This window comes from Onychostoma macrolepis, chromosome 17 (assembly GCF_012432095.1).
Source record: "Onychostoma macrolepis isolate SWU-2019 chromosome 17, ASM1243209v1, whole genome shotgun sequence".
Lineage (NCBI taxonomy): Eukaryota > Metazoa > Chordata > Actinopteri > Cypriniformes > Cyprinidae > Onychostoma > Onychostoma macrolepis.
Window position 1 is genome coordinate 31896571 of NC_081171.1, and position 23874 is coordinate 31920444.

The following is a 23874-nucleotide window of genomic DNA, read 5'->3' on the forward strand; positions in this document are numbered from 1 at the left end:
AAATATTTTGACATTTTTATTTTATTTCAGTTTATGAAATAGTTTTTTCATCAATCGTTTTTGTCTTAGTTTTATTTTTCGTTTACGAAAATAACCTTGCTCCTCATTTAGCGATAAACTCCTCAATTTCAAGTCCACCTTCAACAACTATATGTCAACAACTGGACTTTATCGTTATTATCGCGGGAAGATAAATGTTTATCGTGGGAGAATTTTTAACGGTATAAACGATTTTAAACGATAAGATATCGCCCATCCCTAGTGGATGTGTTGTGTTTTGATGGTGTTTTGAGCGGATGTGCTGTGTTTTGATGGTGTTTTGATGGTGTCTTGGCGGATGTGTTGTGTTTTGCGCTGTGTTTTGATGGTGTTTTGATGGTTTTGAAGCGGATACGCTGTGTTTTGATGGTGTCTTGGCGGATGTGTTGTGTTTTGATGGTGTTTTGATGGTGTTTTGAGTGGATGTGTTGTGTTTTGATGGTGTTTTGGCGGATGTGCTGTGTTTTGATGGTGTTTTGAGTGGATGCACTGTTTTGAGCAGATGTGCTGTGTTTTGAGTGGATGTGCTGTGTTTTGATGGTGTGTTTTGATGGTGTTTTGAGCGGATGCGTTGTGTTTTGATGGTGTTTTGAGCGGATGCGCTGTGTTTTGGTGGTGTTTTGAGTGGATGTGCTGTGTTTTGATGGTGTTTTGAGCGGATCGCTGTATTTTAGTGGTGTTTTGAGTGGATGTGCTGTGTTTTGATGGTGTTTTGAGCGGATGTCTTGTGTTTGGATGGTGTTTTGAGCGGATGTGTTGTGTTTGGATGGTGTTTTGAGTGGATGTGTTGTGTTTTGATGGTGTTTTGAGCGGATGTGCTGTGTTTTGATGGTGTTTTTTGATGGTTTTTGGAGCGGATACGCTGTGTTTTGATGGTGTTTTGAGTGGATGTGCTGTGTTTTGATGGTGTTTTTTGATGGTGTCTTGAGCGGATGTGTTGTGTTTTGATGGTGTTTTGGCGGATGCGCTGTGTTTTGATGGTGTTTTGGCGGATATGCTGTGTTTTGATGGTGTTTTGAGCGGATGTGTTGTGTTTTGATGGTGTTTTGAGTGGATGCACTGTTTTGAGCAGATGTGCTGTGTTTTGAGCGGATGTGCTGTGTTTTGATGGTGTGTTTTGATGGTGTTTTGAGCGGATGCGTTGTGTTTTGATGGTGTTTTGGCGGATGTGCTGTGTTTTGATGGTGTGTTTTGATGGTGTTTTGGCGGATGCGTTGTGTTTTGATGGTGTTTTGAGCGGATGCGCTGTGTTTTAGTGGTGTTTTGAGTGGATGTGCTGTGTTTTGATGGTGTTTTGAGCGGATGCGCTGTGTTTTGGTGGTGTTTTGAGTAGGGCTGCAACAACGAATCGATTAAATCGATAAAATCGATTACTAAAAGCGTTAACGAATTTCATAATCGATTCGTTGTGTCGCGCGACGCGAGACGTTGATTATTAAAAAAAAAAAAACTTTAGTTGAGCGGAGCGAGTGAACACACTCGGTCTCTCTCGCGCACGGATGCTAGCAGAGTTTGGCGCCTCATAAATAAAAACAAAAAGTAAAAAAAAAAAAAGCGGAGGTAGAGGAAAGATACATGGCGGAGGCAGAGAAATCCGTGCGACCCAAGTCATCCAAGGTGTGGGAGCAGGCGGCGTTTTCGTATGGCAGAGTATGGCAGTTGCCATACCCTAGCCCAGTCAGGTGCTGTGAAAAATTATCCAAACTTGAGTAAACATAATTCGTTTTATTATTTTAAATCAGAGAGTTTTAAAAATAGTAAACCAATTATAAGCATTAAAATAACTTGTCAGTAAAACTTAACGCCATTGGATCATCGAGCTCTCAGCGAGACCTCGTAACTTCACCCGCCTTCATTCAGATTGACGCGCGCACAGCCTGGAGAAGATGAGATCTCTGCTTTTTCGCAATGCAAGGGTGAATAAATAATTGGTGTTTGAATAGTACAGCGTTTTCTTTACTCAAACACTATGTCAGTAAAGGATAATGTTTTTGTGTGTTTGAAGAGTGGAGAAGAATTAGTTATTTGCTGTCTATATACGTTTTAAATATCCTGTGCATTATGTGCATAAGCGCTTAATTTGAGATTTTGGCCAAGTGTATTAAACAACAAGAAAAACTAAGCGCCCATATAGCTACAATCAAAGTTATATAACCTGTAAAGTTGATGAAAGCATAATGCACTTAATGCACTTATGCACTGCATAACAGTTACAGCCGTTCTAACGACAGACAAAACACTCCATCTCCGTCATTCTCTGGTCAAAAACATTATTAACTCCATTTGAGCTTGATTTTCATATAATGTTAAGTGCAGGTGTCTGATACAATACCAACGCTAACGACGCAGTGTTGTTAAATTATTTAATTTAGATGTAAAGCATACATGTGTATGTTTTTGTGTTAGTCCATTTTATTTTATTTTATTATTATTATAACAGCTCAGGGATGTTCAAGGAGCAACATGTTTGTGCACTTTCTAAAGATTTTAGTTCTGTTTTTGAATAAAGGGTTGGAAATGAATGTTTTTTTAAATCCGATTCATCGATTAATCGAAAAATAATCGACAGATTAATCGATTATTAAAATAATCGTTAGTTGCAGCCCTAGTTTTGAGTGGATGTGCTGTGTTTTGATGGTGTTTTGAGCGGATGTCTTGTGTTTGGATGGTGTTTTGGCGGATGTGTTGTGTTTGGATGGTGTTTTGGCGGATGTGTTGTGTTTTGATGGTGTTTTGAGTGGATTTGCTGTTTTTTGATGGTGTTTTGAGTGGATGTGCTGTGTTTTGATGGTGTGTTTTGATGGTGTTTTGAGTGGATGCACTGTTTTGAGCAGATGTGCTGTGTTTTGAGCGGATGTGCTGTGTTTTGATGGTGTTTTGAGTGGATGTGCTGTGTTTTGATGGTGTGTTTTGATGGTGTTTTGAGCGGATGCGTTGTGTTTTGATGGTGTTTTGAGCGGATGCGCTGTATTTTGATGGTGTTTTGAGTGGATCGCTGTGTTTTGATGGTGTGTTTTGATGGTGTTTTGAGTGGATCGCTGTGTTTGGACGGTGTGTTTTGATGGTGTTTTGAGCGGATGCGTTGTGTTTTGATGGTGTTTTGAGCAGATGCGCTGTGTTTTGATGGTGTTTTGAGTGGATGCGTTGTGTTTTGATGGTGTTTTGAGCGGATGCGCTGTGTTTTGATGGTGTGTTTTGATGGTGTTTTGAGCGGATGCGTTGTGTTTTGATGGTGTTTTGAGCGGATGCGCTGTGTTTTGATGGTGTTTTGAGTGGATGCGCTATGTTTTGATGGTGTGTTTTGGTGGTGTTTTGAGTGGATGTGTTGTGTTTGGATGGTGTGTTTTGATGGTGTTTTGAGCGGATGCGTTGTGTTTTGATGGTGTTTTGAGTGGATGCGCTGTGTTTTGATGGTGTGTTTTGATGGTGTTTTGAGTGGATGCGCTGTGTTTTGATGGTGTTTTGAGTGGATGTGTTGTGTTTGGATGGTGTGTTTTGTTGGTGTTTTGAGCAGATGTGCTGTGTTTTGGCGGATGCGTTGTGTTTTGATGGTGTTTTGAGTGGATCGCTGTGTTTTGATGATGTGTTTTGATGGTGTTTTGAGTGGATCGCTGTGTTTTGATGGTGTGTTTTGAGTGGATGTGTTGTGTTTGGATGGTGTGTTTTGATGGTGTTTTGGCGGATGCGCTGTGTTTTGATGGTGTTTTGAGTGGATGCGCTGTGTTTTGATGGTGTGTTTTGATGGTGTTTTGAGTGGATCGCTGTGTTTTGATGGTGTGTTTTGGTGGTGTTTTGGTGGTGTTTTGAGTGGATGCTGTGTTTTGAGCGGATGCACTGTTTTGAGCAGATGTCTTGTGTTTGGATGGTGTTTTGAGTGGATGTGTTGTGTTTTGATGGTGTTTTGAGTGGATGTGTTGTGTTTTGATGGTGTTTTGAGCAGATGCGCTGTGTTTTGATGGTGTTTTGAGTGGATGCGCTGTGTTTTGATGGTGTGTTTTGGTGGTGTTTTGAGTGGATGCACTGTGTTTTGATGGTGTGTTTTGGTGGTGTTTTGAGTGGATGTGTTGTGTTTTGATGGTGTTTTGAGCGGATGTGCTGTGTTTTGATGGTGTTTTGAGTGGATGCGCTGTGTTTTGATGGTGTGTTTTGGTGGTGTTTTGAGTGGATGCACTGTGTTTTGATGGTGTGTTTTGGTGGTGTTTTGAGTGGATGCACTGTTTTGAGCAGATGTGCTGTGTTTTGAGCGGATGTGCTGTGTTTTGATGGTGTTTTGAGCGGATGTGTTGTGTTTTGATGGTGTTTTGAGTGGATGCACTGTTTTGAGCAGATGTGCTGTGTTTTGAGCGGATGTGCTGTGTTTTGATGGTGTTTTGAGCGGATGTGTTGTGTTTTGATGGTGTTTTGAGTGGATGTGCTGTGTTTTGATGGTGTGTTTTGGCGGATGCGCTGTGTTTTGATGGTGTTTTGAGCGGATGCGCTGTGTTTTGATGGTGTGTTTTGAGCGGATGCGCTGTGTTTTGATGGTGTTTTGAGCGGATGCGCTGTGTTTTGATGGTGTGTTTTGGTGGTGTTTTGAGTGGATGTGGTGTGTTTTGGTGGTGTTTTGGTGGATGCCTACCTGATGTTGTAGATTAATGCGGGTGCGGTTCGACTCGGACTATGTCAAACGGTTCTGGTCTGGTACAGAAATAAATTAGAGCTGCTGTCGGGTAACGGGTCGGTGTTCTGTTAAGTTCTGCTGGTGCACGTTTACCAAACAGGACCCGTGCAGGACTCTGCTTTAAACCGCTTTCGTCTCTCCGTCAGAGATCGCCATTTACATGTATTTCCTAAACCGCCACACAGCTCATATATTTTTCAGCCAAGGGGTGAGAACGTAATGATTACGAAAACGATCATTTATTTTTGTTAATTATTATTTTATTTCAGTTAGTTAATTAATAACTGTTGTTAGTTTCGTTTCGTTTTCGTTTATCAAATATTTTGACATTTTTATTTTATTTCAGTTTATGAAATAGTTTTTCATCAATCGTTTTGTCTTAGTTTTATTTTTCGTTTACGAAAATAACCTTGCTCCTCATTTAGCGATAAACTCCTCAATTTCAAGTCCACCTTCAACAACTATATGTCAACAACTGGACTTTATCGTTATTATCGCGGGAAGATAAATGTTTATCGTGGGGAGAATTTTTAACGGTATAAACGATTTTAAACGATAAGATATCGCCCATCCCTAGTGGATGTGTTGTGTTTTGATGGTGTTTTGAGCGGATGTGCTGTGTTTTGATGGTGTTTTTTGATGGTGTCTTGAGCGGATGTGTTGTGTTTTGCGCTGTGTTTTGATGGTGTTTTTTGATGGTTTTTGAAGCGGATACGCTGTGTTTTGATGGTGTCTTGAGCGGATGTGTTGTGTTTTGATGGTGTTTTTTTGATGGTGTTTTGAGTGGATGTGTTGTGTTTTGATGGTGTTTTGAGCGGATGTGCTGTGTTTTGATGGTGTTTTGAGTGGATGCACTGTTTTGAGCAGATGTGCTGTGTTTTGAGTGGATGTGCTGTGTTTTGATGGTGTGTTTTGATGGTGTTTTGAGCGGATGCGTTGTGTTTTGATGGTGTTTTGAGCGGATGCGCTGTGTTTTGGTGGTGTTTTGAGTGGATGTGCTGTGTTTTGATGGTGTTTTGAGCGGATGCGCTGTATTTTGGTGGTGTTTTGAGTGGATGTGCTGTGTTTTGATGGTGTTTTGAGCGGATGTCTTGTGTTTGGATGGTGTTTTGAGCGGATGTGTTGTGTTTGGATGGTGTTTTGAGTGGATGTGTTGTGTTTTGATGGTGTTTTGAGCGGATGTGCTGTGTTTTGATGGTGTTTTTTGATGGTTTTTGGAGCGGATACGCTGTGTTTTGATGGTGTTTTGAGTGGATGTGCTGTGTTTTGATGGTGTTTTTTGATGGTGTCTTGAGCGGATGTGTTGTGTTTTGATGGTGTTTTGAGCGGATGCGCTGTGTTTTGATGGTGTTTTGAGCGGATATGCTGTGTTTTGATGGTGTTTTGAGCGGATGTGTTGTGTTTTGATGGTGTTTTGAGTGGATGCACTGTTTTGAGCAGATGTGCTGTGTTTTGAGCGGATGTGCTGTGTTTTGATGGTGTGTTTTGATGGTGTTTTGAGCGGATGCGTTGTGTTTTGATGGTGTTTTGAGCGGATGTGCTGTGTTTTGATGGTGTGTTTTGATGGTGTTTTGAGCGGATGCGTTGTGTTTTGATGGTGTTTTGAGCGGATGCGCTGTGTTTTGGTGGTGTTTTGAGTGGATGTGCTGTGTTTTGATGGTGTTTTGAGCGGATGCGCTGTGTTTTGGTGGTGTTTTGAGTAGGGCTGCAACAACGAATCGATTAAATCGATAAAAATCGATTACTAAAAGCGTTAACAGCAATTTCATAATCGATTCGTTGTGTCGCGCGACGCCGGAGACGTTGATTATTAAAAAAAAAAAAAACTTTAGTTGAGCGCGGAGCGGAGTGAACACACTCGGTCTCTCTCGCGCACGGATGCTAGCAGAGTTTGGCGCCTCATAAATAAAAACAAAAGTAAAAAAAAAAAAAAGCAGCGGAGGTAGAGGAAAGATACATGGCGGAGGCAGAGAAATCCGTCGACCCAAGTCATCAAGGTGTGGGAGCAGGGGCGGCGTTTTCGTATGGCAGAGTATGGCAGTTGCCATACCCTAGCCCAGTCAGGTGCTGTGAAAAATTATCCAAACTTGAGTCGCTTATAATTCGTTTTATTATTTTAAATCAGAGAGTTTTAAAAATAGTAAACCAATTATAAGCATTAAAATAACTTGTCAGTAAAACTTCGTAACGCCATTGGATCATCGAGCTCTCAGCGAGACCTCGTAACTTCACCCGCCTTCATTCAGATTGACGCGCGCACAGCCTGGAGAAGATGAGATCTCTGCTTTTCGCAATGCAAGGGTGAATAAATAATTGGTGTTTGAATAGTACAGCGTTTTCTTTACTCAAACACTATGTCAGTAAAGGATAATGTTTTGTGTGTTTGAAGAGTGGAGAAGAATTAGTTATTTGCTGTCTATATACGTTTTAAATATCCTGTGCATTATGTGCATAAGCGCTTAATTTGAGATTTTGGCCAAGTGTATTAAACAACAAGAAAAACTAAGCGCCCATATAGCTACAATCAAAGTTATATAACCTGTAAAGTTGATGAAAGCATAATGCACTTAATGCACTTATGCACTGCATAACAGTTACAGCCGTTCTAACGACAGACAAAACACTCCATCTCCGTCATTCTCTGGTCAAAAACATTATTAACTCCATTTGAGCTTGATTTTCATATAATGTTAAGTGCAGGTGTCTGATACAATACCAACGCTAACGACGCAGTGTTGTTAAATTATTTAATTTAGATGTAAAGCATACATGTGTATGTTTTTTGTGTTAGTCCATTTTTATTTTATTTTATTATTATTATAACAGCTCAGGGATGTTCAAGGAGCAACATGTTTGTGCACTTTCTAAAGATTTTAGTTCTGTTTTTGAATAAAGGGTTGGAAATGAATGTTTTTTTTTTTAAATCCGATTCATCGATTAATCGAAAAAATAATCGACAGATTAATCGATTATTAAAATAATCGTTAGTTGCAGCCCTAGTTTTGAGTGGATGTGCTGTGTTTTGATGGTGTTTTGAGCGGATGTCTTGTGTTTGGATGGTGTTTTGAGCGGATGTGTTGTGTTTGGATGGTGTTTTGAGCGGATGTGTTGTGTTTTGATGGTGTTTTGAGCAGATGTGCTGTGTTTTGATGGTGTTTTTTGATGGTTTTTGGAGCGGATACGCTGTGTTTTGATGGTGTTTTGAGCGGATGTGCTGTGTTTTGATGGTGTTTTTTGATGGTTTTTGGAGCGGATAGGCTGTGTTTTGATGGTGTTTTGAGCGGATGCGCTGTGTTTTGATGGTGTTTTGAGCGGATATGCTGTGTTTTGATGGTGTTTTGAGCGGATGTGTTGTGTTTTGATGGTGTTTTGAGTGGATGCACTGTTTTGAGCAGATGTGCTGTGTTTTGAGCGGATGTGCTGTGTTTTGATGGTGTTTTGAGCGGATGTGCTGTTTTGATGGTGTGTTTTGATGGTGTTTTGAGCGGATGCGTTGTGTTTTGATGGTGTTTTGAGCGGATGCGCTGTGTTTTGGTGGTGTTTTGAGTGGATGTGCTGTGTTTTGATGGTGTTTTGAGTGGATGTGCTGTGTTTTGATGGTGTGTTTTGATGGTGTTTTGAGCGGATGCGTTGTGTTTTGATGGTGTGTTTTGATGGTATTTTGAGTGGATGTGCTGTGTTTTGAGTGGATGTGCTGTGTTTTGATGGTGTGTTTTGATGGTGTTTTGAGTGGATGTGCTGTGTTTTGATGGTGTTTTGAGTGGATGTGCTGTGTTTTGATGGTGTTTTGGCGGATGCGCTGTGTTTTGATGGTGTTTTGAGCGGATGCGTTGTGTTTTGATGGTGTTTTGAGTGGATGCACTGTTTTGAGCAGATGTGCTGTGTTTTGAGCGGATGTGCTGTGTTTTGATGGTGTGTTTTGATGGTGTTTTGAGCGGATGCGTTGTGTTTTGATGGTGTTTTGAGCGGATGTGCTGTGTTTTTTGATGGTGTGTTTTGATGGTGTTTTGATGGTGTTTTGAGCGGATGCGCTATGTTTTGGTGGTGTTTTGAGTGGATGTGCTGTGTTTTGATGGTGTTTTGAGTGGATGTGCTGTGTTTTGATGGTGTTTTGAGCGGATGTCTTGTGTTTGGATGGTGTTTTGAGTGGATGTGTTGTGTTTTGATGGTGTTTTGAGCGGATGTGTTGTGTTTTGATGGTGTTTTGAGTGGATGCGCTGTGTTTTGATGGTGTGTTTTGGTGGTGTTTTGAGTGGATGCACTGTTTTGAGCAGATGTGCTGTGTTTTGAGTGGATGTTCTGTGTTTTGATGGTGTTTTGAGTGGATGGGCTGTGTTTTGATTGTGTTTTGAGCGGATGTGCTCTGTTTTGCAGGTGATCAGTAATGCTCTAGGGGTTTGGGGTTTAGAGATCCTTCTCTTCAACAGTAGAGAGTACCAGCAGTTACAGATCGATCCCATGTGAGTCTTTCTGAGAGATTTATCTTTAGTCCTGTTATCCATTATGTGACTGTTCATTCTCTTCATGTTTGCTTTCAGACATGAAAAGGCCTTTATATGTAACTATAAGGAGCACTGGTTTACGGTGCGTAAGCTGGGACAGCAGGTATGTGTTTTACCCACAGCATTAATCTGAGTCGGTGTGAGATGATGTTCGAGTTTATGGACTGTTTCTCTCTCTTCATCTAGTGGTTTAATCTGAACTCGCTGCTGACCGGACCGGAGCTCATATCAGACACGTACTTGGCTCTTTTCTTAGCGCAACTACAGCAGGAAGGTAAAACACTGTTCATGGTGCATCCACATGAATGTCACAGTGATAATGCTGGAAATTGAGCTCAGCTGAACGTCTCTGCAGGTTATTCCATATTTGTGATCCGGGGAAGCCTGCCGGAGTGTGAAGCCGATCAGATTTTGCGGATCATGCGAGTTGAGCAGCAGCAGCGGCCCAAGCTGATCGGAGAGGACGAGGCCCAGAGGTGCTCTGACCGTCATCACACAACATACAGAACAAGACAAGAATCTTCACCCTCCTCTTGTGTGGTGGGTCAGTATGACCCACATTCAGTTACCTTTACAAAAGAGGAACAAAAATAATTAGCAGTTCAAATTGTAAACTGCTTGAAACACTCGTTAAAGTATTTATTTCTTCTTGCTCATGAATGTGCATGCAAAGTTGCGACAGATATATTTTGGAAAGGCTGAACAAATTTTGGTGACAATGATGATGTTAGAGGTCAAATTGAGCCCCATCAGTTTCCATACAATTCACCAGAAATCAACACTTTAAAAATAAAACAGCTAAGAGTTTATTGTAGCTTGTAAAACATTCGAATATGAAATTAATGTGAACTCATTAAACTTAACACTCAAAGTTTACTTGAAATGGAAGACTCGTACAGTAAATGGAGAATTCGCTGTTTTGAGTTTCACTGTCAAAAAGTCTGTGAAAGGACGTTTTTGGTAAAAAAAAAAAAAAATTAAAGTAATGTTTAGTCACTAGTCTGTTGCAGATGTTGAAAATAAGTGTGATAAACCCATTTTACCTTCACAAGGGTGTGAGAAGCAGACATTAGAAAATGTAGAGGCTATTTACACAAACTACAAATAGCAGTAAGTACTATTTACACCAATTACCAATAATGTTAGGTACGATTTGTAGTCATTTGCACCTCAGTAGTCATAAAATGTTTTTTAATTTGTGGCTGTGCAGATAATTTTAACGAAATTGTTCATAATTTTTCATATTTTATATTTTAGTCTCTGACAAGCTACAATAGGGGTTTTATGTAAAAACATGACTTTTGTGTTTTTCGTAGTGTTGTTTTTTGGCAAATTGCATGGAAATGTCAATGTGACCCACGACACAAATGTAGTATCCATAATTTCAGCACAACAGGAGGGTTGAATACGTGAGCAGTAATCCATGGCTGCGTGTGCATCAAATGATTTCAATGCATGACACAGAGGATGAGAAGCATGTGATGCACACACAGCCCCGCTCACGTCCAGCTGTCACTGATGGGTTTGAGCATGTGCCATTGATCAGGATGTCAGTGCAGCAGGCGTCAGACCCCGGACACACCGCAGATGAAGTGCTGCTGGATGAGGATGAGGAGGAGCTGAGGAAGGCTCTGGCTCTCAGCAGACAGGACATGGAGGTGGAGGACGAGGAGGCTGACCTTCGCAGAGCCATTCAGCTCAGCATGCAGGGTGAGAAACACACGTCAGGTGTGTGCATTCTTTCATTGCAAAAATAGGCAGAACAATCTGGGGAAACACATCTGATTGCATTTTTAACATTTTTATTATATTCAGATTTTTAAAATTTAGTATTATTATTTTTATTTTGTTATTATCACGTAACGTGGTTTATAAAACATGCACGAAGATAAAGTCAAATATTCTTTAATAAATCCACAGAAGGATTTATTAAAGAATTCACAGAAGGCAGGCAGGAGACACATGTAGGGACAACATTCACAATACCGGACGACGGAGCACAGGACAGAGTATATTTTAAATACTAAAGCAAATGAAGATAATTACCTGAACATAATGACACAATCAAATATGAGGGAAAACTAGGTCACGGAGCACATGAGAGAAGAAAACATGACAAAACACCACAGTTCGTCCCCCCTCTCGGAAGGCGTGACCTCGCGCCGCAGAGACAAAAGAAGAGATGGAGTGGACTTAGGAGGAGGGCAAAGGAGTGGATGAGGGATGGTGACAGGGGACGGCACAGGGCTGGTAGGAAGGCAGGCAGACAATTCTGTCCAGGGTGGTGACAACAGAGGGAGGAGCCATGGAGGAAACATGAGGGACTTGGAGCAAGAGGATCCAGGCGGGACCCAGGCCACAGCCATGAAGGTGACCCATGGTGGAGCCGACGGAGGGAGGAGCCATGGTGGAGGAAGGGCTGCCGACTCCAGGGGGCTGACCGATGGCGGTGGAGCAGGTGGAGGTGGAGCCCGAGATGGAGAGCCGATGAGCCAGGGTGACTTGGAGGGCCGATGAGCCAGGGCGACTTGGAGGATCCGGAGGGCCAAGGCGGAGCAGATGGCTCCAGTGACCGAGGCGGGGATCTAGAAGGCTGTGGTGGAGCCGGATGGAAGGAGGAGCCTGACAGAGCTGGAGGGACCATGTGTAGCCGGAGGAGTGGAGTCCCGAGGTGGCTCACCCTCAGCGGTGGTACAGTGGGCGGGGCTCTCTTCCATGCCCTCGCTTTCCACTGTCTCATCCACCATAGTGTCCCTCGGCTCTGTCACTCTTTCTCGCGATGGCTCGTCGGTCGCGGCGGATGTGGGCTCTCCGTAAGCGGTGGGATCAGGCTTGTGCTCTGTGCTGCAGGGTGATGGTGGGCTGGTCTCTGGGTCTGGCTGTGTTCTGGACCAAACCATTCAGGGACAATATTTTCCCCCTTAAAATGTTTAACCTTCATAAGGGCAAATTTTCTAACCTTATTAAATGCATCCATCATATTTTGTGTAAATTGTTTCATGTATTCAATAAATTAAATGAATAATAATACACTATAGGGCTATTAACAATCAAATGGAATCAGTATCAACAACATCTATCTTTGCACTTCAGAAGAATTTAGTTGCATTTACACAGACTGTTTGAGGAATTCCTCATTGAGGAATTGACTTGGAAGTGACTTGCTAAATTCAAAACCACATACTAGAATACTACTAGAATATTTATGACATAGAAAGATATGCTAAAAATTGTAGGAGTAATTTACAGTTTTGAATTTAGCAAAACAGTCTTTATGAATGGCTTATTGAATCATTCACTTGATTCGTTTCAATCATTCAGGAATGAAACACCACTGTGTTGATCGGAGACGCAATTATTGGTGAAAAATTGTTTTGTCTAAGATTGTCTACAGTTTAGGTTGTCTAAAATGTACATCACTTCAAATTAACATGACCATAACTTTAATAATTTATTTATTAATCATAGACCATCATATAAAGTATAAAATGATCTTAAAAGAAGGACAAATGAGCGTCCGACTCAAACCCGGACAGATGGCCACCCTAGATAAACCATATCGCGTTCTCAGGCATCGTTAGAACTATTTAAAAAAGTTGCAGGCCAACTGGTGAGTAGCGCTGTTTCATAAACTCACCAACACTAATATTTACATGCATTTGGTGCTTGGTGAGTGTTAACTGTAAGCTCTGACTATGGGTGTAAGAAAACATCACTTTCTCTGACATTGACATGATGAAGATTTTAAACCTGGACGATGAAAATAGCGCACAGAAAAATCCAAATTAGTCAGCGCTAATAGCCTTGTGGTTAGTGCACCGACATACAGCGCACTGCGCTCACGGCGACCTGAGTTTGATTCCCGTCTCGAGGTCCTATTCCGATCCCACCCCCCTCTCCATCCAATGCTATTGTCCTGTCTCTATAATAAAGGAATAAAATGTCCATGAATGTATCTTAAAAAAGAAAAATCCAAATTAACCAGTCTTCTGCAACAATTAAAATGAACAGATGTTACCATTGTCTTCGATAATGTGCAAAACAAACACCTCTGGGTCATTCCGAGTCAAATCAACCAAATTTCAGAAACTTCCCTGGCTCAAATTTTTGATTTTGCTAATACTTTTTCTGAAGAAAGATAAACATGTATGGTGATGAAAGTCAGAATATTAAATGTTATGGAAGAATATTTGTTGAGTAATCCACTATTTTGTAGAGGGGGTCAAAATGGCAATTTCTCACCTGAGATTCGGAGCAAAATTACAAGGGGTTAAAAATGACTTAAGAAAGATGGCAGCATCATGATGTTATTTTTACAGAGATTGATTGGTCTGTTGGTAAAATCTGTTGACTTTAGCATTCTTTGTTGCATTTTGTGCCAATGGTGACCTTTCAAAAATGGGGAAAGATCACTTTTCAAGTTTTTTCTCCAAAGTTTGCAGGCCTGTAACTCAAAAAGTATTAAAGATATTTGAATGCCCTTTTAGATGTTGGGTCTTAACAAACTTCCCTTTTGGCATCGTCATTTTTGAGACCCTATATGGTTCGTTTCCAGAGATAATGAAATTTCAATATGTAATAAAATCATTAAATTGTACACATTTTCAGTCGTCAAAAACCAAATGTGGGTCACTTTGCAAAAATATGATATTTCTTTCTTTTAAAGAGGAATGCCTGAAGAATAAAAAATGTTGAAACCAGAGATGTATCTCATTTTTTTCTGCCAAAACAACTGTCATGAACATACCCGAGTACCATAAGTAGCCTATTCTTTTTCCAAAGTTTGCATGCTTGTAATTAAAAAAGTATTCAAGATATTGTAATGTGATTTTAGTTTCTAGTTCTTAATAAACTTTTCTTTTGGAATATGTGGCCCTATATGGTTCAGTCCCAGAGTTATGAGGATCTCAATGAGGTTCCATATTCAGATTGTTGAATATTACCCATTTTCAGTGGTTAAAAACCAAATGTTGGTCAAATTGTATACAGTCAATACTTATTTTATTTAAAGAACAATGTCTGAAGAATAAATAATGTTGAAATTAGAACTGTATCTTGTTTCCTTCTATTAAAACAATGTATGTAGACATAACTGAGTGCTAAAAATGCACTAACATTTTCAAGTTGAGCCACATTACCTAGATTTGCCTCACATGCATTAATTATTAAAATGTATTTTTCTTTTTTTATTGTTATAGAATGTTGTAAGGGAATTATTTGTTTTGTAGGGAATTTAGACAGAATCGCTGTTTTACGGTTGGTCAACTGAATCGGCCAGTGATTCACTGAACGGGCCCATACGACATCAACTCAGCATGGATATTAATATCCAAAGTATAGTGAAAACACTATTAGCACAGTAACAAGATCGGAAGTTTAAGACATTAACTTGTAAGCACAAAACACAAGATACTTCAAATAAAACTTTATTGGATAAATCTAAGACATACAACCTAATCTAACACACAAACATACACACTCATACATTTACACAAGTTGCAGAAAGAGAAAGTCAGCAAAAACAGCGAGTTTAAGAGAGTGAAAATGTGAAATCCTAAGATCCTAGCCATATATGCAATTGCTTAGACCTGAACAACCATCAGTCATTTAAATAACCCTTGCATTGAGTTTCTCAATGAGGCTGTTAAGCTTTACAATAAATGCACCAATTCAGTTAGAATCTGGAGGTACTTGCATTGCTGTTTAGGGGTTCCCTTTGTGGTCGTCCTTGCAGAAAGGGGTTTTCCGAGGTTGTTGATTGGCTGGAGGCTCAGTAGTCATTCGAAGTGACAGGTGAAGTGACAAGATTAGATGGCGTACCTCCTCATGGTTTTTAGAGGAGCAGCTGGCGTGGAAGCAAGAGCACGTTGAAAAAAGCTTGAAGGCAAAAGCAGTGACAAAAGGCAAAAAGCATGGCTAAAAGCTAAAAAAAATGGCAAAAAGCCTTATTTGTTGGTGTCCTGAGTTTTTAAACTGGGCTGTTGGACACATCCCAAATGATGTCTTGACCAATTAGACATTGTCTTAGCTCGGGGTGTTATCATGTTTCTCCTACCAATACATAAATCAACATTTTATCTGATCTCACATGGTCCGAATTTTCCTGCTCTTGCAGAGTATAATTTGGACATGATTTATATAATGAGAATATAATACATTTTACAAAGAATTGATTGATAGAAACGATTAAAGCATGAATATTCTCACACACACACATACTAATCATGACTATAAACCTATAAACTATTCAATAGTTATTCAAAATGACATACACAATGAGTGATTAGGACGTGATAGTCAAATGTGTGGGTTACATACATGATATGGAGTTAAGTATAGAAATGATAGTTGCTCATAAGTCCTTTTAGCATAATTTTGGTGCATATGCATGTAAAGGCAGTCTCTGTGTCGTTCTGTGAACGTGAGGACATGTTCAAAAGGGTCTAGAAGGAATCTCAGTCTGGTTCTTGTCTTCTGGGTGGGGGAAGTCAATCCGAGGAAGTCTTTAGCTCGTGATTTCTACCATGGATTTACATGTGATGGTCATGCAGTGCATCTCTTTGACCATCAATCTTGGTTACTTGCCCCAAATTTAACAATCTCCTTCCTGAGTTAGAATTATCAGTAAGTGTTCTTTTGTGTTAATGTTGCAGGCTGTTCAAAGCTGCTAATTGGTTGGTTAGGCTTACTTCAGGCTGGCTGATGCTAGGATCTGATTTACGATCATCCATGTTGTCTTGGGGCCTCTTTGTGGAATTCGGCTCCTCGTGTTTCAGCTATGTTCTGATCGAATCTTAAATTGTCTGTTTCGCTCTGAAACGCTACAATGTGAAGCATAGTCAGATCAAGTAGTATCTACTGCTAAAGGGCAGAATCACTGATAGTACCTCAAACATTTAAGGTCTCTCACACTTGAAATAATTAACACTGAAAAAAACATTAGCAAAATCAAAAATTTGAACCGGGGACCTCTGGTTGAGTTGACCCCTCTATTAAAATCTCAGAATATCTAGTTTAGTGTTTTGAGTTTTCGTGAGATGTGTTGAAAAACACTTATTCATTCACACCACTGGAAACAGAGCAGATCTAAAGATCACAATCCTCTCCCGTGCTTCAGGTCAGAACAGAGCCATTTTCTGATCTGCTGTTCTTTCACTCTTTAACGGCTGTAGGTGGCAGCGATCCCAGAAGCCCCAGCGCCACTGTGACGGCCGGCTCGTCTCACGAATCGGGAAGCAGCGAGAAGGAGGCGCTGACAGCGGAGGAGCTGCGCAGGAGGAGACAGGCTTACTTCGACAGGTGAGCGCTGTGTGTTTGTGATGGTGTGTGATCAGTCAGTGCTGAGCAGTGTTGGTTAAGTTACTCAAAAAATGTAATCGACTGAAAATTACTAATTAATTATTTAAACTTGTCATTTGATTACATTACTGAATATTGCATTTATAAAGTAATCAGATTACTAATTACTTTACTTTCAAGTTACTTTCATGTTTACTTTTTAAACCTAAAAAATACACTACAAAGTGAAACTCAGTTCTTTCAGTAATTTAATATTGACTGAAGAATTACATAAGTATCAAAACAGCAACTTGAACGATCACTTGCATTTTTTTCCTGATAACAGCGGAAAGAACATAAACATGGTTCGTAATTTTTGATCATATAGATAAGAGTAATACATCATTTGAAACTGTAAAAGTTATTTTATTTGTATACACTCACAATACCAACTAAATAGTGTGCTTTTGTAAAATAAAGAAAACAAATAGGATACGCTTTCTGCATTCTCAGTCTCTGCGAATATCTTTCTGAAATGTCACTAAAATGAATGAAAACTCAGTGAATATTTGGCACACAGACATGCGAAATATATCTAAAGAAAGCTTGAAGTGTCTATTTTTAAATGAAGTAATGTTGAAAACAGAACTTCTATGATAAAGTAATTTGTTTAAAACCAATGTGAGGTACAGTCCGACTGAGCTCACCTATAATGTGGTCACACCCATGCGCATCTTGCTTTATAAGATAATCATCCACACAAAACCAGGCTTGAGACGAACGAACATGTAAACTCCCACATCGCCTCCGTAAACGAAGCATTAAGATTCATTAAGTTCATCTCGGCTGCTTTTTGTTTTTTGGAACAAGACGCGCTGTGAGGAATTCACCTTGTATTTACCTCAGAAGAAGCATGCAGTGCGACATGGCTTAATCCAGCGGAGGATCTCATTCTGATGAGTCATTTATTTTTACTGTTAGTGTTACTGTGACATAAACTTGTACACATTTAGTAGTTGAACTTTTCCCAATCTATAATGCCAGACTAAAATATGTGAAATTGATTGCAACATTTTGAAATATGATAGGAAACCTCTGGATAGGAAACCTATGATAGGTTCTACGGTGATTTATTAAAGGGGATACTGTCGCACAAAACATGATGTTTACTTCATATTTTTTTAACACTGCATTTGTAACTTAAGTAACGTAAATTTATTGACATTAGGAACTGTAATCAGATTACATAAATTTAAAGTGTAACGTATTACATTACTGCGTTATTAGGAAAAGTAATTAGAATACAGTAACGCTCTGGCGCTGAGTAATGATGAAGGTCTGATCTCCTCACAGGCAGCAAGCTCAGTCCGCCGCTCACGACAGGAGCTCCGCCGGTAAGAGAGATTCTGTCTGTCATCATCATCCTGATTACAGACGTCTGCTGTGGAGAAGTGTTTTATGAATCTGTCTGGGATCTGTGCTTCTCAGCAGATGTTGTTGTTTTGCAGACGGAGGGAAGGACAGCGGGACCAAACCTAACCAGTGACGGTCCATCAGCGCCGGTGACAGATGCCCTGAATGCCCTCGACCCGACCTCTCTTTGGGAATGATGGGACTCACATCTCCTCTCAGAACTGCCCGGGACCAATCGGGTCCTGCTGTGTAATTAAGGGACATTCGTTTAGCTTCGCTTCTCCTCTTTGAGTTGAACGAGGCGAAAGGGAAGCGTTTCCCTGGTTCATTCCTCTTCCTCAGACCGCGACTCAGACAGACTCACGAGCGAGACTGCGGCATGAGGAGGGAGCTGTCAGCGCTAGGATCACTCCTGTATTCTGGGACCATTGGGCTTCACTGGGGTTACTGGATCTCTCTGCTCTTCTTCTCTGTGGACTGTAGTGAAGAACTTCTGCTGATCACCGGTGAGCGGCGTGTGACGCGCCCTAGGTAGACGGCACAGTGAGGGCAGATGCTGATGTGGAGTTCAGTCATCGTACAGATTCAGACCTTCACTTGCTTTAGTCGTTCATCAGTCGTCCCTCATTTGTTGGCAGGCAGCAGCTCTTTTGGATCTAGATTGTGATTTCTCATGGTTTTCACATTCTTTTCTATAATTTCATACATTTGGTGGCACAGCAGCGTTTCTGAACTCGTTTCACATTCAGCAATAGTTTTTAAGTGATTGGTTATTCTTGCACTCCTATATACACTTATTGTTTCTTAAATAAAAACATTTCTTTTTCCCCTGAAAACCTCTTGGATGTTGTTTGTTTCTTCTCTGTGGAATATTTTGATTCTGCAAGTCTCTTGAAGACGTCAGATGTTCCTTCAGCATTTAGCGCTGGAGTTTCATTCAAGATTGAAAGAAGAGGAAAGAAGAACGACTCTGTCTGAATGCCGTCATACAGCTGCGGCAGTGTACAAGTAAGCATGATGGAGAGATGTACTGTGTCAAAATTATACTCCCAGAAACCAGTCAAAACTGTGAAACATTCCCACATTAAAATCATATCCAATTGAAAGAATCAGAATCAGAAAGAGCTTTATTGCCAGGTATGTTTACACATACGAGGAATTTGTTTTAGTGACAGAACCTTCCACAGTACAAACAGAATGACCGTGACAAGACAAGACAAGAGACAGATAATAAAAAGAATAAAAATGGGATAAGTAAATAGGAAATAACAATATACAAAAAAAATATTTAAAGAAAAAAGAATACACAATGTACAAAGTCGAACATTCTCATTTCTCTGTGATTTGTCCTGACTATGTAAAATTGAGGGCGAGTAAACGATAACAGAATTTTTTTGGCCGAACTATCCTATTAAGTTGATGACCTGTAGATATGAATATCTGTTAAAGTCTGAATGAAATTACAGCAATTTTCCTACAATCATTCTTAAAGGAATAGTTCACCAAAAAAGGAACTAATTTGCTGAAAATGCTCAGCAATGGATGCTCTGCAGTGAATGGGTGCCGTCAGAATGAGAGTCCAAACAGCTGATAAAAACATCACAATAATCCACAGCACTCCAGTCCATCAGTTAACATCTGGAGAAGACAAAAGCTGCGTTTGTAAGAAACAAATACTGTACATAATTGAGACCTTTTAAATTCAAACCTGATCCATTGGTGAGCAAGTGATGGAGTGATACATTTCTCCAAATCTGTTCCCATGAAGAAACAAACTCATTTACATCTTGAATGGCCTTAGGATGAGAACAGTTATCATTCCCAAGTACTTAAGATTTCATCAAAACTGAAACTGAAAATTTAAACAAGTGCGAATAACCTGATGGTCTGCCATCACTGATCTGTTTCAGACCGGTCTCAAAATGTTTTATTGTTAATAGATAACCTCTAATGCACACTGAACTTTGTCTCTGCAAACAGTCAGAACACAACAGACGGGAAAAGATCTTCCACTGCAGCCTGTCAGTGAGTATGCATGTTACTTTATGTGTGTGTTTATAGTTTACATTTTCAGATGTTAGGGCTCATTTTATTGTTCAGTGTTTTGCCACCATGTTTGTTGCTTTTAGTACTTATGGAAATCCTTCAGTAAAGATCAGAGGGAAGAGTGATGAATTGCAGGTCCTTGTGTGTCTTAATATGAAGCAACGTTGCGCTAGAATAATTAAAACTCAATATAAGCTGTTGTATTTTTGTATCTCCAGGTCAATTACAAAATGGAGTTAAGGGTGCTGTTCGCCCTCATTTATTCCTCTGGTTTTCTGTGCGTTCTTAAAAGTCAAGAGCCCAAAACTCCTGATGTCACGGATCTGGCCTTCAAAAATATTGACTTTGCCATGAACCTCTATCGCAAGATATCAAGTTATCATGACAAAAACATCTTCTTCTCACCGCTGAGCATTTCCACGTCTTTCGCCACGCTCTTACTGGCCGCCAAGGGCTCGACGCACAGTCAGATGATGAAGGGACTGAATCTGGACTCTCTGGACAGGACTGGAGACGCGACGCTCATCCCAAAGCTCTTTGAGCAGCTGCAGAAGAACATCTCGCAGGATGGAAAACTGCACATGGAGCAGGGCACAGCACTCTTCGTAGACGAGCGCTTTAACGTCGAGAGAGCCTTCAGCGATCAGATAAAGACGTTCTTCGGTGCCGATGTGAACAATGTGGATTTCAGTAAGACAGAGCTCAGCAAGAGCACCATCAACGAGTATGTGAGCAGAAAGACCAGCGGCAAAGTGAACGAAATGGTGACGAGCATCGAGCCGCTGACGCACATGATGCTCCTCAACACCATTTTCTTTCAGGGTGGGTTTCTATTAGGGCTGGGAAAATAAATCCATGCATCGCAAATTGAGAAATGACTCGGCATCGGTTCTGAGATTTTCCGAATGCATGGAGATTCTTTCTGGAGTGGATGCTGAGGTTAGTTTTGAATGCTGCATGCTCCAGAATCAGCCGTACTCTGCTCGTTTACAAATCCTTACACACACTCCAACCTAAAATAATCATTCATAAGATTCGAAAAGGTTGAAGCGAGTTACAAGGGTGTTCACAGTGCGCTGTGTTTACATTAATCTGGCGTCGTAAAAGCATTCTGAGCCGAGGTGAGATTACAGACTCAGCCGAACACACAAGTGCTCTTCAGCGCTCTTCTTCATCAGCGTTTGAGTGTGCGGATAAACACTAGAGCAGAGCGCCATCTGCTGTTAAAATATAAGCTCAGAATCCATTCCAGAGAGAATCCTGATGTATGCAGAAGAGCTCAGAATCAATCCACGAATCGATTCTGCATCGATTTTTCGTCGCAGCCCTAGTTTCTATGCATGTAGAAACTGCTTTAAACAACTGGGATTTGATGTAAAACTCTTTGTTCTCAAGGTGACTGGGATCGTCCGTTCGACCCCAACAGCACAGAAATGAGTCGCTTCTATGTGGACAAGTACAACATCGTTCAAGTTCCCATGATGGTGAAGGAGGACAGATTCTCCACGACTGAAGATGCCGAGCTGCGCGCTCGAGTGCTGCGTCTGTCGTACCGTGGCGGGGTGGCACTGCTCATCGTCCTGCCCGACGCCGCGGCCGACTATACCGCCATCGACGACGAGATCAGCGCAGAGCGATTCCACCGCTGGATCAAAAACATGAGACGCATGTGAGCCGCAACCTTCAGCCGGTGCACGCTGTACGATACTAGCCTCCATTCGCAAATCCTGAAAGATACTAGTCCAAAATCTGTAGTCTTTGGGGGCTTTCGCACCGGAGGAACCTTTTTCAGAATTCCTAGAACTATTGGCGGAAGTTCCCGCTTTTTTGGCGTGTTGGCACCGCAGGAACTAGGAACGTATTTAGTTCTAGGAACTCCGTTTGGGTGAATTAAATTAGCTCCTACTTCAGAGTAGGGTCTAAAACAGTCCTATTGACCTTATGTAGCCCTTTTTAGCACTGCGTTTGTTGTCTTCTGTCTTCTGGTTGTATTTCCACAGTGACCTCACGGATTTATGAATGAACCGCTCGTTTTAAAATCTGGTTTACTGACATTTGTTAAGACATTTGCTTTAAACATTACAGTGCTTGCGATAACTGTTGTTAACTCTACAATACAACAACAAAACATTTGCTCTACACACATCGTCTTCGTTATGCCATGATTAAAATGAACACTAGAGATTGTTTTCGTTTGCTAGCCACCATTTCAGTTCTGCGTGTGGATGTGGCTCGCCATCATTGAACATAACACGGATACACTTAAAACTCTGAACGAGTCTTCTTGCATACGTCTGTTTTTACTGTCGTACAGTCACACTGATGACGACTGAGATCCCGCAGTGTGACGAGGATCATATTCATACAGTCTGACTAGCAATAATCATGAAGTACTATTATAAATCATACAGTGTGCATCCGGCTGAAGAGCTGCTTCTTACTTTGCACTCTATTAGTGTGTGTGTCAGCATTTATTCTCCCTTGCGTTCCTCCAAAACCCTGATAAACACAAAACAAAGACCATTTTCACCACAGCAGCATCATATCGGTGAATGAAACTGATGAGATAAGGTCATCTCAAAGATTCAAAGCATCATTAGAACGGTGGTGCAGGACTCAAACATCACACTATGAGCTGCTGCTGTTATCGGGAAAGACCAACGGGAGAATAAATGAAAGCTCATATTTGGTGGAACTCTTTATTTAACCTCTAGTTCAAACATCATGATTTACTTTTATACATTGTTGTACTGTCTCTCAGCAAAATGGAGATTCATCTGCCCAAGTTCAAGATGGAGCAGTCGTACGACTTGCATGAGATCCTGCCACATCTGGGCCTCAGCAGCGTTTTCCTCCATTCAGCCAACCTGACGGGTTTGAGCAAAGACGCACATCTGAAAGTCTCACAGGTGACTGCATTACAGCCGCTGACAGCACTGTGTGTGTGTGTGTGTGTGTGTGTGTGTCAAGTCATCTTTATTTATATAGCCCTTTTAACAATACAAATTATGTCAAAGTAGCTTTACAGTATCAAATAGGAAAATAGTGCGTAATAATACAGAAGGACAATAGTAAACACTCAATTTTCAGTTAAAGGCAGTTCATTATTGAATTCAGTGACGTCATCGTCCAGCTCAGTTCAGTTTAAATAGTATCTGTGAAATCAAGTTGAGGATATTGCTGAAAATTAAGTGTCCCCAACTGAGCAAGCCAGAGGCGACAGCGGCAAGGAACCAAAACTCCATCAGTGACAGAATGGAGAAAAAAACCTTGGGAGAAACCAGCAGTTTGTTCTGCTGCAGCAAAGTCAGATTGTGCAGAGGACTCATCTGGTGTGTGTGTGTGTGTGTGTGTGTGCAGGTGCTGCATAAAGCCGTCGTCGAGGTGGATGAGAAGGGCACGACTGCAGCCGCGGTCACATCAGTGGGAATCACGGCTTACTCTCTGCCAGCCACCTTCATCATCAACAGGCCCTTCTTCTTCTTTCTGTACCATGAAGCCACTTCTAGCCTGTTGTTCATGGGCAGAGTGATTGACCCCACACAGAACTAAGCTGTGGAGATGCACAGCAGCACAGGGCCAAACGCACACTAACAGAGTAATACTTCAGACAGAAAACATTACCAAACACACACAAATTGTGCACTCGGTGAACACTGTGTGGATAAGCACATTGTATTGTAAGAAATAAAGTGAGGAAATAGTGCCGTTTGCAGTCTGTCTACTTTATTTCCGCTGACGGTCACAGGTGAGAAGGGCTCGCACGCCTGTACTGAATCAGTAAGCATCTTCTTAGTGTTTAGACGTTCAGTCTTGCCTGCTGGAACAGAAACCATCCCACAGCGCTGTCATCAGCAAACTCAAAACTGTGTCAGAATCACGTGGCCTGCATTCATGCTGCGTCACAATCCGCCTGTATACACTATGCAATAAAAA

The 23874-nt window shown here is 41.0% G+C and overlaps 2 protein-coding genes across 6 annotated transcripts in view; both read left to right on the top strand.

Annotated features, from left to right (window-relative positions):
* The window catches only part of atxn3 (ataxin 3), a 31767-nt gene extending 13030 nt beyond the window's left edge, over nucleotides 1-18737 (top strand). For 2 of the 4 annotated variants that reach the window (XM_058748359.1, XM_058748361.1), the window contains 8 exons: nucleotides 9074-9159; nucleotides 9238-9304; nucleotides 9388-9475; nucleotides 9557-9677; nucleotides 10748-10911; nucleotides 16374-16500; nucleotides 17833-17873; nucleotides 17968-18737. In XM_058748359.1, coding sequence (XP_058604342.1) covers nucleotides 9074-9159; nucleotides 9238-9304; nucleotides 9388-9475; nucleotides 9557-9677; nucleotides 10748-10911; nucleotides 16374-16500; nucleotides 17833-17873; nucleotides 17968-18089 — 816 coding nt within the window. In that variant the 3' untranslated portion in view covers nucleotides 18090-18737. Of the gene's footprint in view, nucleotides 1-9073; nucleotides 9160-9237; nucleotides 9305-9387; nucleotides 9476-9556; nucleotides 9746-10747; nucleotides 10912-16373; nucleotides 16501-17832; nucleotides 17874-17967 lie in introns of those variants that run through there. The other 2 variants (XM_058748360.1, XR_009266620.1) reach the window with 2 other exon arrangements.
* Nucleotides 18738-18826: 89 nt separating this feature from the next.
* serpina10b (serpin peptidase inhibitor, clade A (alpha-1 antiproteinase, antitrypsin), member 10b) lies at nucleotides 18827-23645 on the top strand. 2 transcript variants are annotated; one of them, XM_058748352.1, is made up of 6 exons: nucleotides 18827-18900; nucleotides 19873-19917; nucleotides 20157-20760; nucleotides 21334-21607; nucleotides 22700-22847; nucleotides 23299-23645. In XM_058748352.1, exons 1-6 carry the CDS (start codon nucleotides 18871-18873, stop codon nucleotides 23488-23490), a joined length of 1293 nt encoding a protein of 430 aa, XP_058604335.1. In that variant the 5' UTR covers nucleotides 18827-18870; the 3' UTR covers nucleotides 23491-23645. The 2 variants fall into 2 exon arrangements, with proteins under 2 accessions (XP_058604335.1, XP_058604336.1); XM_058748353.1 differs by lacking the exon at nucleotides 18827-18900 and having other exon boundaries at nucleotides 19895-19913.
* Nucleotides 23646-23874: the final 229 nt, after the last annotated feature.